The 14,206-nt window shown below is 36.7% G+C and overlaps 1 protein-coding gene across 3 annotated transcripts in view; it reads right to left on the bottom strand.

Annotated features, from left to right (window-relative positions):
• Nucleotides 1-14,206, bottom strand: part of LOC116979024 (zinc finger protein 711-like) — a 40,136-nt gene that overhangs the window by 2,738 nt on the left and 23,192 nt on the right. For 2 of the 3 annotated variants that reach the window (XM_033030415.1, XM_033030414.1), the window contains exons 4-7: nt 8,585-8,740; nt 5,781-5,924; nt 4,564-4,701; nt 906-1,049 (exon numbers count right to left, since the gene is read on the bottom strand). In XM_033030415.1, the coding sequence (XP_032886306.1) occupies nt 906-1,049; nt 4,564-4,701; nt 5,781-5,924; nt 8,585-8,740 (582 nt within the window). Of the gene's footprint in view, nt 1-905; nt 1,050-4,563; nt 4,702-5,780; nt 5,925-8,584; nt 8,741-13,030; nt 13,079-14,206 lie in introns of all 3 variants that reach the window. The other variant, XM_033030416.1, reaches the window with a different exon arrangement.

Below are 14,206 nucleotides of genomic sequence, written 5' to 3' on the forward strand. Positions count from 1 at the left end.
TATTTTACCTACACCTTTCAATCCCTCATAACGCTCCCTCTCCACCAATTTAAAAAAGCATCAATGCCAAATAGATATTAATGAATCTTTGGGATCTGGTTGTTTATTGTGAGCTGAAAAAGGAAGATTTAAATGGAAATAAACATGTGAGCACAAAGTAAAATTAAAAAATCTTAATGAATATCTGTCCAGCTAGAAAAGTTAAATGAACCATCTTCATGGTAGGGGTGTTAATTCTTGCACCCTGTAAAGAAATAGGAATGACTCAATGCTTTTTGCATAAAGCTAATGGATTATAAAGCAATATGGGTTCCATAACATTTAAAGTCAACCCTCATCTCAATTTCTCCCTGTGGGAATACAGTTGCATTTTACATCATTCTTATGGAGTATATGATGCGCAATACAAATGTATCCTCTCTAAAACAAGAGATATAATAAATAAGGGCCATAACTCAAGATGTCAGTCTGAAGAAGGGTCCTGGACAAAACATTGACTGGCCACTTCCCTCCACAGACGCTACCAGTCCCACTGAGATCCTCCAACAATTTGTTTTTGGTCAAAATTCCTGCATCTGTAGTCTCAAGTCTCCAACAAATAACCCAGTTTAAAATCAAACTTGGTGCATCAGCACAAGATACTTTATTTCTCAAGCTCAAACTAACTTCTTTAAAATTCATTTTTCAGTCTGAAAAATTCTACCTATCACTTCAGTTTCTTCTTATATAATTGATGAACTGCCAATATATATTTAATATTTGACAATTCCTAAATTTAATATCAATATTAAACTGAGCATTTAAATATTAACTAATATTATACAATGCACCTCATCCAATCACTTGGAAGCATGTGTTCCTTTTTATTACCAATGATGATGATTTCCCTCATTAGCTATACTTACCTGTATGCCATTGTCTGCCTTCACCCCTTCTCTTCTTCCTGGCTTTTTGCTTTAGTGCTCTGGTGGTACTTGTGCTGTCACTTATTTGTAGGAATTGACTCGATGTGCCATTCTTATTCTCTATCTTTGCTTCAAAGTTGTTACCTTGAGCAAAACAATACAGTCTTTAAAAATAACCAATGATAACTGTGGGTTCATTATTTTGTAAAACCCAAGTATTTATGCAAAGAGCTATTTTGCAACAAGGCAAATTCGAGGAATTTACTTCAATTTTTTTCAGAAAATGAGAACGGGGTAAATAAAGGACAGGAAACATCAAAAACAAACGCAGCCAACCAAACAGCACATCTTTGGTTACATGTGCGGCATGCCAACAATAAAACTTAATCTATCCGGTTTTCCTATAAAATAAAGCAAATTGTACAATGTCTTCACGAATCTCAAATCAAATTTATGAAAAATATTCTGGTAATTATTACATGGCGTAACTGAAAGAAAAAGTCGCCAATGGTCTGATTTTTTACAAAGAAATGTTACCATTCCATGTGAAACTGCTGGAACCTCCCCAGTCTTGTTCCACCAAGTGGAAATCCCAATCAGTATTTGTTTGACTTCAGCAAATTTTTCCATGAGGAATATGAAGTTCCAGCAATTCCCCAAGTCTGCCAAAAAGTCTCCACCAGAAACAGCATCTCCATTAAGTTGAATGTAGAGGAACAGCAAGAGGGCAAAGTATTAGGTAAAATATATATATTTGAATTAATTTAGTTTAGTTATACGTTAAATGTCATATGGTCATGCGGCATGAAACAGGCCCTTCGGCCCAAATCGTTCATGATGCCCCGTCTAAGCTAGTACCATTTGCCCACGTTTGGCCGATATCCCTCTAAACCTTTCTTATCCACATATACCTGTCCAGGTTTTGTTTAAATGCTTTTATAGTACCTGCCTTAGCTATCTCACATCTCGTTCCATATACCCAGCAACCTTTGAGTGAAATAGATGCCCCTCAGGTTCCTATTAATACTATCTTGTCTCACCTTTAACTTATGTCTTATGGTCCTTGATTCCCCTACCCTGGGTAAAGGACTCTGTGCATTCTCCCCATCTATTCCCCCATGTTATATCCGTGTGTAAGATCACCTCTCAACCAGTTGCACCCCAAAGAATAAAATGCTAGACTTTCAAGTGCAGCCACAGCTTTGTAAATGTGCTTATGTTTATTTTTTAATATATTCTCCGAATGACAAAAAACCTTAGCAACTATGTTTGTGACAGGTTTGACAACTAGCATTTTGACAACACTATTTTGTAATGGTGTTTATACACATGGGGCCCCAGAATCACCCTAGCATTTGGACCAAATTAATAATCTACCATCAAAAACTTAGTTTGAACTTGATATATGGGTCAGCAGCTTGGTGTTGGCAATAAATTATAGATCAATAAATGGTTTTGTTTAATTCATTCATTTCTTGAGAAGCGGGCATTTTTAAAAATCAAGGCTAGCATGTATTGATCATGCCGCCAATACTAGTGAGGCACTGCCTCAAACTACTGTGGTCCCGGTGAAGTTCCTCCCACAATGCTGTTGGATAGGAGGTTCCAGAATATACAGCTAGACAATGAAGATAGGGAAATAAATTTGCAAGTCAGAATGGTATGCAACTATGAGAAGGATCTGCAAGTAGTGGAAGTTCCATGCACCTACTGCACTGGTCATTCTTGAAGGTAGAGGTTGGGCTTTGAGATATTCGTATGGAATGACCAATCAAATAACTCATTCAAGCATATAATATTCAATCATACTCCTGTCGCGGAAAGGCACTGGCTGATCTTCCTTTCTGCAAGCTACAATTGTTAGATTTAGAGTTAGATTTAGCACTTAGGGCTAACAGAATCAAGGGATATTGGGAAAAAGCAGAAACTGGGTACTGATTTTGGATGATCAGCCATGATCATATTGAATACTAAAAGGACCGAATGGCCCACTCCTGCACCTATTTTCTACGTTTCTATGTTTACAATGTGGAGCTGGAACGAGAACAGAACTATAGGACTGAGGAAACGTGGGTGAGGGATCTATTTATGACAACAGGGGGAAACCACGTTGAGTAAAGAATGAGGACATCTCGGATGTCCTAGAATGGAACGCCTCATCTTGGGAGGATATGAAGAAATTGAGAGTAGGGGATCGAGTGTTTGCAAGAGGCAGGGTGGGTAGAAGTCTAGTCTAGATAACTGTGGGAGTCAGTAGGTTTGCTGTGGACATCTGGACAATCGAGTCTGTCCCCTGTGATGGCGACAGAGATCAAGACAGCTATCTCCTTAGAACAATAAATATGTAAGGAGGTCACAGACAGCTGCAGGAATAATAGGGCTTGGATTTCCTTTGGTCTCCTCCCACAGACGTTTTGGTTGAGAGGGTAAATGGCCACTGTGAATTGCCCCTAGTGTGTAGGTGAGTGGTAGAATCTGAGAGGAATTTATCGGAATGAGGGGAGAATAAAAATGAACCATTGTAGGATTCATGTAGAGGAGTACTTGATGGTCAGCATGGACATGGAAGGGTGAAAGAACTGTTTTGGGCCATGTGACTCTGGTGACCCATTGTTCCCGCTGCCTCATTAAAAAGTCACAATTTCCCCTGCTCTACGCAAGATAGCTAATATTTGTACCATTATTCTTTTGACATGCTCTGACATTCATTAGTTTTACATATTGAAAGTCTTTTAGAAATCCACATCAGTGACACTTTACACCTCTTAAAATAATTCAAATAGGTTAGTCAAAGAAAGATTCTCTTTAGACATCTTTCCTGCCATAAATTGTTATTTTGAAACTTATGCTTTTTTGCTTCCATTCACAAAAGTTCAATCGCTTTCGCCATTGAAAAAGTTAAGCAGTTAAGTTATTGTATTCACTGGAGGGCGAGGGGGGATCTTATAGAAGATTATAAAAGGACTGGACAAGCTAGATGCAGGAAAAATGTTCCCAATGTTGGGCGAGTCCAGAACCAGGGGCCACAGTCTTAGAATAAAGGGGAGGCCATTTAAGACTGAGGTGAGAAAAAACCTTTTCACCCCGAGAGTTGTGAATTTGTGGAATTCCCTGCCACAGAGGGCAGTGGAGGCCAAGTCACTGGATGGATTTAAGAGAGAGTTAGATAGAGCTCCCGGGGCTAGTGGAGTCAAGGGATATGGGGAGAAGGCAGGCAGGCACGGGTTATTGATTGGGGATGATCAGCCATGATCACAATGAATGGCGGTGCTGGCTTGAAGGGCCGAATGGCCTCCTCCTGCACCTATTTTCTATGTTTCTATATAGTTAATCTTGGTAAGTGCAAGGTTATGTGCTTTGAGAGCTAAACAGGCAGGCCAAGCACAATGAATGGTAGGATCCAAGAGAGCATTGATGAATAGAGATGAATAGAATTGCCTCCTCCTGCACCTATTTTCTATGTTTCACTATACAACTCATCTTCTTTCTTACATGATGGTTTTATACATGTATTCCTTTGCACTACATGATTTTCTAATGAATTACAAAATACTTTCGGTCCACTTATCTTTTCTTTAGATTTCTTAAACTGCACAGATACACAGTAAAAAATATTCAATCTTAATCTTAAACATTAAACGTAAATCACAGCCCCTACCATACGCAGCAGCCCATGCAACAGGTACAAAGGCTTTATTGATGCCAGAATCCTCAATCTGTGTCTCATGCACTGTTGCTGCTTCCTCATCCCCAACAATGACCTCCATATAAACTTCATCAGCAATATCAGCACAATCTGCATAAAATATAAATTAGATTTTTCAGTTTTTTTTAAATAGTTAATTGAAGAATTAAATTTACATTTAAATCAAATTATTACATTCCACTCCCTCAAAATTCACTATAATTAGCAAAAAACATAGCTTAATTTGTTAATAGATGGCATGTTGGTACAGTTAAATAATGTTTTTGATAGATTCTATATAGTCACAATGTGTAGGGAGAGCTTTGCATCTGAATATTTGACACTATGGTAACAAGCAAGTGGTCTTACTTAACAGGAAATTAAAATTCATAATTTAAGGAAATTATTGTTATATGTGCAGAAACCAGGAACTGCAAATGCTGCTTTACAAAAAAAGACAAAATGCTGGAGTCACTCTGCAAGTCATGCATCATTCCTGGAGAACATTGACAGGTGACATTTCGGGTCGAGACCCTTCTTCAGACTGTTGAAGTTACACGTGCCCTTTTCTTATATGCAAGAAAATTTCACATATAATCAATTAGATTTTGTAATTGCTAAAATCTTCCTCCAATAGATGCTGATAATTATATCTCTACAAAGGTCCATTATATCTTTGACTAACCAGATTGGTTTGGGCTTCTTTCACAAATTCAATGTTCTGGAAACTTAATATCTTGGCTAGCACAAACATGTCAAAAGCAAAAATGAAGCAAGTCAATTATGTAGCTAATGGCGTCCTAAATTAATTATATTTAAAATGGGTGAATTTAGAAGGCTTTCACAAACACAATCTTCTATATTGCTACTTAACTCGATGCTGACTATATCAATATCTGCTACATTAATATTAAAATACCAGTACAATTTCTGGTGGAAACCCATTTCTTCTATCAGCTGAATTACTGAACATGGATTTTTAGCTTTGTTAGATTATGCGTTGAATTTCATGTTTATGGTTTATCTTATTCTATACTGTTACATAAAAAGCAAATTAACTTATTCTGAAAAACTAATCCAAACCTCTAAACAATTGCACTAATAACTAACCTGACTATATTGAATACAATAAATCACAGCCCTCCTTTCAACAAACACTGAATAAAGAAACTGTACATAGAATTTCTTACTAATGTCATCTTCCTGAGATGGGTCTTTAACTGCCATATAAACCATCTTTTCCCGAGACATTCGGCCAACATTCCCTTGATCGAGCATACTGGTTATGGCATGACCATTCTGATATTCATTTTCTGCAACTACTTCAGTTTCTCCTTGAAGCAAGAAAACAAATCAGACATTAAAAGAAAATTTAAAATCAACCTTAATTATATTACAAATACAGTGAAAATACAAAAAAAGTTGCCATACAATGGGTCATAAACACTTGAAGATATTTTGCAGTTGCACGTGTACACTTTAGTTTCCAATGTTCTAAGCATACAAACCTGCTCTGTAGTGAATGGATTCAAATTTAGTAGACAAAGTGTTGGGAGTCATACAGCATGGAAACAAGCCCTTCGGCCCAACTTGTCCACACTAACCAACATGCCCCATCTACACTACTCCAACCTGTGTGTGTTTGGCCCATATCCCTCTAAACCTATCCTGTCCATGTACTTGGCTAAATGTTTTTTTTTGTTGTTTTTTTTAAACACACTACCTCCCCCAGCAGCTCGTTCCATATACCTACCTACCAGCCATTGTGTCAAAAAGATGTGCCACATTTTGCAAGTACCATAATTCTTTGAACAAATTATCTTATGGGCAACAATAAATGAAAAAAATAAATGTGTCATTATAATCAGTACACTGGCCCAAAATTGAAAATAACACTGATTTAAATTCCATAGGCATTCATTACAGAAGCTGACAGTTTAAAACTAGACATCCATGAGATGAGGCAAGGTGGACTATTAGCAGCAATGGAAGTGTATACCTTCACAATCTGTAATCTTTTGAACTAGCATATCTACCACAGACACTCTACCATTGCAATCAAGTCATTGGATCAAGGACAATATAAAGAGTGGATGCAGTACCAAATATTTCCAAGAATGTTATGCTAGCCAAATGAAGCTACAGTATTTTAACAGGACAGTATGAATGCCACTCAAAACAAAAATACATTTAACAGGGAATATTAACTGAGTTTCTCTGCAAGCACAGGTTGTGGTGTTCAATACCAGGACTCGAGCCACAAAAAAGTACAGATGATGTGCCAGAAGTTCAGACACTTTTGTGATCAAGGTCAATGAAAGTGTATGCAAATATTATAACCCACTGCATGTACCACCAGCACACGCGTGTCACCCGCTTACCACCAATCTCTCTCAATTTGGACTCAAATATTTAGTGTTACTTCACCCTTTCTGAATCCCCATACTCAGTACTGCTATAACACTCAAACCCACTTTATGCAGCTTGCATACATTCCCAGAGAGTGAATGACAAACACATTCATGCAAACACATTTCAAGACATTCACTAACATTTGCCCTCTTTCCTCAAACAGAACAGTGCCTAATTGGAAGCAGCAGAAGCTAAGCAATAGTGAACATCTGCATTTGTATCGTACCAAAATAGACAAGGTGAAAATCAGTGAGGCCACAGTGAGTCAAGGGTTGAAATTATGCAGTAAAATGGTATCTCATTCTAATCCTTCTTTGTTGTACCCTTTCCCTCATCCCATAATCCCTTAACAAACTGCAGATAGTTGACACCTATAACTTTTCTTCACTGCCCTTGTTATTACTCATCATTGCGCTTTTCTCCTTTCAGATAACTAAGAACTGCAAGCTGTCCAAGCAGCATTAAAAGAGCAAGCTAACCATGTGTATGAAAATACTATCATTCATGAAAATAAAATCAAAGCAGTTATCTTAATACAGTTTAATTTAGAAGAGAGCCTGGAAGGAAATGTTGCACACGGGAGACTCTGGAGTACAGGTGGTCTCCAGATATGTCAGAGGATAAGAGTCTACAGTTGAGATTGCACAGGAGACTGCTGCCAGATCTAAGGAATAAACTTTGGTAGGCAATCTAAGGGTAGTTGATGAGAAAACAATGACAACGTTAAAAAAGTATTTAGGCACGAGTCCAAACACACAGATGATTCTGGCTCGAAACTTACTTCTAATAAAGTTCTAGATTTTTGCTCAATAAGGAGAAAACTAGAAAGCTAAAGTCATGAATTTGAATTCAAAGTAACTAGTTAGTCTTTGACAAATTTAGTTGCTCTATCACAATATAACCAACAAAAAATTGTGTAAGGTAGACAAAAGTGCTGGAGAAACTCAGCGGGTGCAGCAGCATCTATGGAGCGAAGGAAATAGGCAACGTTTCGGGCCGAAACCCTTCTTCCTTCGATTTTCCAGCATCTGCAGTTCCTTCTTAAACTAAAAATTGTGTAAACCTAGTTCAAAAGTATATAAAAAGTAGAATTATATTATCATTTCCCATTCTGTGCCTTCCTGCCTTAAACAGATAGTAAGTTAAATTAAAACTCATTTAGTCAGTATCAGTGGCTTTCCAACCAAAGCAATTGTCGATAAATGATGGATATCAATCATGGAAATTAAAGTTCATAATGATAAAAATGAAATGTGTTTCCATATTACCTAATTGAATAGAACTAACAATTAAAAATTGTGTAAGAATCATTATTTTTGAATGTCAAAGTTCCATTCAGGTAAAGAAAATTAGGTCCATATATCAGTTTACTATTCTGCTAATAGCAATGTGAAATTAAAACATGTCTAGTTATGGCTTACATTTCTTCTTAACCAAGACAATGTTATGGGATATATAATTATTGCAAAACACGTTTAGATTTTCACATTGTATACTCACCATCTGGTTTTCAGGATTGATAAAGGGAATAAACCAAAATGTTTTTTTCAAAAAATATTATTAACTTTGCTATAATTTTTACCTATTTCCACATCATCTTCGGGTTCCGCTTTAAAAATATACACTTTTATGACCTCAGCCCCAAATCCGTCTTCTTTAGAAGAATCATCTTGTTCAATATCAGTGCTTATTTTTATTGGTGCATTTTCCATACGATCCATCTTCTCTCCGTCATCCACTGCACAAAACAGTGATAGAAGAATATAAGCCTCAAGCGTAATACATTTTATTTGGTCTAGCACCTATTTGACTCAATAAATTGATTGGCCATGTAAATATTTGATAGATAAGAGCCTCTCATACATATTCCTGTCTTTCCACAGCTCCCAACAACTACAAATGATTGCAACTAAATAATATTTGCTTGACCTTATTTAATTCTCCCAAATTCAACCTTGTTTTGATTGAACAATAGTACGGTTAGCTAACAATACTTTGAAGCATTTAATATTCTTTGATCCCTTGGTGTTTTGGGCTACAAGTGTGGAAATGCAAAACCATATGAAATTAATGCTCCAGAACCTACAAGCAATGATGACTGAATGTCATAAATGAAAAACAAGTTGATTTTCTGACCCTTACTAGGGAAGAAACTGAATATTTAATACAGCCTGAAGTACTTTAGTTAATTTCAGCATCAGACTGTTCAATCCTCTACCAATATTGGGCTCAACAAATCATTAACTGTATAAACAAAAAATGGTGGATAAAAGGTATGGAATATTAATGACACTAATTTTTTAAACTACAATTGTTTGAACCAATGGCAATGAATTATTGTGATTCCGTTTGGAGAATCTGAGTTGTACAGTATAGAAATAGGCCTTTTGGCCACTCATCCATGGCGACAAAGGTGCCCCTTCCTGAGCGAGTCTCATTTGGCTGCAAGTGACCCATATCACTCTCAGCTTTTCACATCTATGATTCCATCAAATCATCTATTAAGCATTGAAATTGTACCCACCTCCACCACTTCCTCTGGCAGCTTGTTCAATATACCAACCAACAGCAAAATACTGCCATGCAGTCCCTTAGGACCCTTTAACCTTTCCCTCTCATACTTATGCCCTCTAATTTTAGTTTCCCCTTCTCAGAAAAATAGGCTGTGACCATCCACCATATTCTATGGTAATTTTTCATTGGGGAGAGGGGACGGAGGTTGATTGGCAAGCGGGTGAAGATAAAGGCAAAGGCTAGAGTTGAAAAGGTGACAAAACTGTGCAAGAAAAAGGAGTAAAATGTAAAGCCGGTGATATGGATGGGACACCCAAGATTTCAGTGCAGGACCTTTCTAAAGAAATGTAATCTGCCCATCCCCTCCAAAGATGCTGCACTGTGTTCCTCCAGCAGTTTGTTTTTTCCCTTTCTAGCACCTTCTAGCACATGCAGTCTGGTGTCTCTATTCTCATCCAAATCATTAGTATTAGGACAAATTACAGCATCAATTACTACACCACACTCCTGGTCACAGCTCTCCAACCTGAAAAACAACCCTCCACTACCACTCTTCCACCAAGCCAAGTTTGCATCCTATGTGATCTCGCCTTCCGGAATAGCCTTACCGCATGGTACCTTATGAGACATCTTGCTGAAATCCACGTGGACAACATCAACCAACTTGTCCTCAGAAATCCTCTTGGATCACATCTTCAAAAACTATTACATTTGTGAAACACAATTTCCCAGGCACAAAACCATGCCGACTATCGTTATTTGGTCCTTCCCTTTCCAAATGTAGTGATATCCTCTATCTCAGAATCGCATCCAAAATCTTTCCTACCCCTGATGTTAGGCTCACTGGCCTTTAGCTCTCCAACTTTTTCTTGCAACCCTTCTTAAATAAAGGCACAACATTACCCACCATCCAGTCTTCTGGTACCACATCTGTGGCAAAGGAAGACATTAAAAAAAACTGAATTGCACTAGCTATGGCCAATGGCTCTGAATGGAATGACTGGAGATCAGCTACTCTCACCCAAGTAACTCAGACTTAAGAAGACCCATTGGGGTCCAGCAGCAGAATTCTGGCATAAGACTGCAAGAAGTCTACAGGAAACTTGTAGCTTCCTCAGAAAGTAACAATCACAGGATGTCACCCCAGGCTGCTGTCACTCACCTCCCAGTAGCCAGATCAAGAACAGCATTGGCAGAAGCCTGGGAGAAAGTCACCTGCATGTTTTCTTGATGAGGAAATGGAGTATAGAGACCTAAAGGAAGAATATTAAATATCTATAGAGTAATAAAAAGTAATTAATTTTACTAATACCTAATTGTAACTGTCTAATAATGTAAGATTACATTATTGATTAGAAAAAGGCCATTGTCTGCATCAAATCCAATGAGAATAAAGGTGCAATTATGAAATCATGGGAGTTTCCTCTCACACCAATCACTGATCAATTGCAAAATGGAATATTAATCCTACATCCACCCTCACTGAACATAAAATGCCACGTGACACTACGAATTAGAATCTGGTCCTCAATTTCATCATTCCAACCTTATTTCACAACTTTGTTCAAAGACCCAAAATAAGTGGCTGCTTGTGTGGACTATTCAAATGAATTGGCATCCATTTTGAGTTAGAATGGTTGAGGTTTAATGTTAAGGCCTGTTCTAAGACTCTTAATCTGACAATATTATAATTCCCTCCAGATGCTAAATGGGACCCAATGTATCTCATCGCCTTCTTGACCAATTTATTTCAAATGAAATTAGCAGTAATTCAAACTCCATTCCATTTTAGTCTCTGCATGCAAAAATACATATTTTCCATAGTTTTTTTGTCATCTGTCCCAATACGTTGCATTATCCATATTAAAGTTAATCTACCACATCCAAATGTCAAACCTTCTTTGCATTTGCTTTCATTACATTAATCCATGCCCCAAGAAAATGTACTACTACTAACTTCTAGTTACTTTCATTGTCTTAGTGTTGTGTTACGAATAACCAACACTGTAATTATGGAGTAAACCAGACAATAACATCCAGTGGCCCTTAAACTGTAACTTCAAGTAGCCTTTGCTTTCCCTCTCTCTCCATCTCCTCCCCCTTCCCAGTTCTCCTACCAGTCTTCCTGTCTCCTACTACATTTTATCGCTCTACCACCCACTCCCCTGATATCAGTCTCAAGAAGTATCACCCATTCCTTCTCTCCAGAGATGCTGCCTGTCCCGCTGAGTCACTCCAGCATTTTGTGTCTACAATAACATCCAGTAACTGCAGTGGCTGTCAGAGTGAGTTTGTTACTCTGTTACATAGGTGCATTTTATAAGAGAAAAAGCATACAAATGCCCATTTACATAGTAAATACTTACTAAACAAGCCAGAAAAGTGTTAGGCCATGTCCATTCACATGTAACAGAGATCATTAATAGTCCGAAACAGTCTGAAGAACGTCACCTATTCCTTTTCTCCAGAGATGCTGCCTAATTTGGCTATTCCAACTGAGATATTCCAACATTTTGTGTCTCTCTTCACTGATAGTTTTCCCTAGCATTGAAAATTTACTGGTACAACTGTGGAGTCAGACGAATTTTCTCTGGTGATGTAAAAAAAACATCTAAAATATAACTTTCTCCACATTTCTTTTCTCTTAGTAGCAGCTTTGTTTCCATTTATCTGACATTTAAATTGGTATTGGATTAAAACTTTAACATAACAAACAAAATCAGATTCTGCTTTTTCTGTGCACAAGAACCAGATCCATGAAATAGGTTGCTGCCTCTTTTTAACTATGAAGGTTACACGTTGCAAGTGTCACTCGTTCACCGCTTACTGTAATATAATCTATTGTTTTTTTTTGGATAGTCTTTAAAACTAGACAACCAATCAAAAAGTGTGCTGTACACCTAAGGCTTCATTCTTAACCTTAAAGGAGAACTTGAATTTTCAAAGGGTTTTTCTTATAATGACATCTACTAGATTACCTATTTAAGAAAGAACTGCAGATGCTGGAAAAATCGAAGGTAGACAAAAATGCTGGAGAAACTCGGCTTTTGAGGCAGCATCTATGGAGCGAAGGAATAGGTGACATTTCGGGTCGAGACCCGACCCGAAACGTCACCTATTCCTTCGCTCCATAGATGCTGCCTCACCTGCTGAGTTTCTCTAGCATTTTTGTCTACTTTCTACTAGATGACCTTATCTATTAGTTTAGTTACAAACTCAATGCATGTGTATGCTATTGCCAAAGAGTACGAAAAAGCAACTGCTTCCTCAAATAATTGCCCTTCAAGTACGTATTTATAAAATGACGTGGTTTTTTCCTAAGGAAAAACTATACAAATTAATTCCATTACTATTTTTTGATTAGAACTATATTTCTTATTCGTGTCAATTAATTTTCCAATAATCAGAAAACCTATAATCTAAAAGCATCAATAGCTTTGTCGCAATTTCTTATGGATTCCAAAATGTACAAAAATCGACTAAAGTATTTGTAGAATGCAAGTTTTTCACTAACTTTTGCATGTCTTTTTGGTGAAAAACTGTTGAGATCATGTCATCGAATCTGCAACATAATTGTAAATAAAATGTACTCAATTTATCCTTTGACATCAACATTTATGCTTCAAGTTTCATATACTATTCACAACAGGTTAAAACTTTATATTTGTTAAGGTTTCCCTTGTGGCCCTTTTAATTTATTTTTTTGCTTTCAAATTTTCTCCATCTTTAAATAACTCAGTTGCCTTTGTATTAATCTAAAAAAAATGTCTTTCTCCCTTAAATCTCATTAGTCATGTTATGTTGCATTTTTATTTCACATTACAAAATGTCTTTAAAAAGATAAATATCTACCGTATGTTAAGTACAAATTCCTAACTAATATTTCCTAAAACAAATTTAAAAAAAATGTGTTTTAAGCTCTGTTAAGTCTAATTCCATTCCCTCAAGAACATAAATCAAACAGAGAAACTACTAATTCCATAAAAAGTTATAGATTACAACAAATGAAAAAAACATGCAGTAAAATCCCATAGAAGAGCTTTTTTGTTAGTGGAAGGGACGTTCTCCTAAAAAGGACTGTGCAAGTTTGTATTCATGGATTTTTTTTGAATAGCAGTAGCGCTTTTTCAAATGAAATTTAACTCATTACACTAAATATTAATTTTTAATCTACCTGTAAAACTTATCTAAGCAAGTCAATTATTTTTAAACTGACGTTTTGACGTTTTTAAACTGACGTTGATCATTTGAACCATTAATGACCAAAATAGTGTGACCATATCTTGGGCTACTTACGAAATATAAATGCTCAACGAGCTCATGTCAAATACATCAGACAAACTAAAATGCAATTCCACGTTTTCTCCTATACCAAGCTTATATCATTGACATCAAAATAAAATTAACTTCTCTTATTCACCGGTTAGTGACATTTGTAATACCAGGCAATATCTTCATTCAATGGAACAATTGTTATTTCAATCAGTATCTGATTTTGCACATTGCCCCCATCTGTAAGTGGAGATTCTGTTCTACTAGAACAATATGTCTGGTACTCAACTTCAAAAGAGCACTGTACTGCGCCACTATCAGAATTTATTTTTTGCCTTCCCTCTCTGCATATACCCTAAATTTGATGTCTTATCAATACATGTGTTATTATAAATGTTAAATTAAATTGATTAGATTA

The sequence above is a fragment of the Amblyraja radiata genome, chromosome 12, assembly GCF_010909765.2.
Source record: "Amblyraja radiata isolate CabotCenter1 chromosome 12, sAmbRad1.1.pri, whole genome shotgun sequence".
Classification (NCBI taxonomy): Eukaryota; Metazoa; Chordata; class Chondrichthyes; order Rajiformes; family Rajidae; genus Amblyraja; species Amblyraja radiata.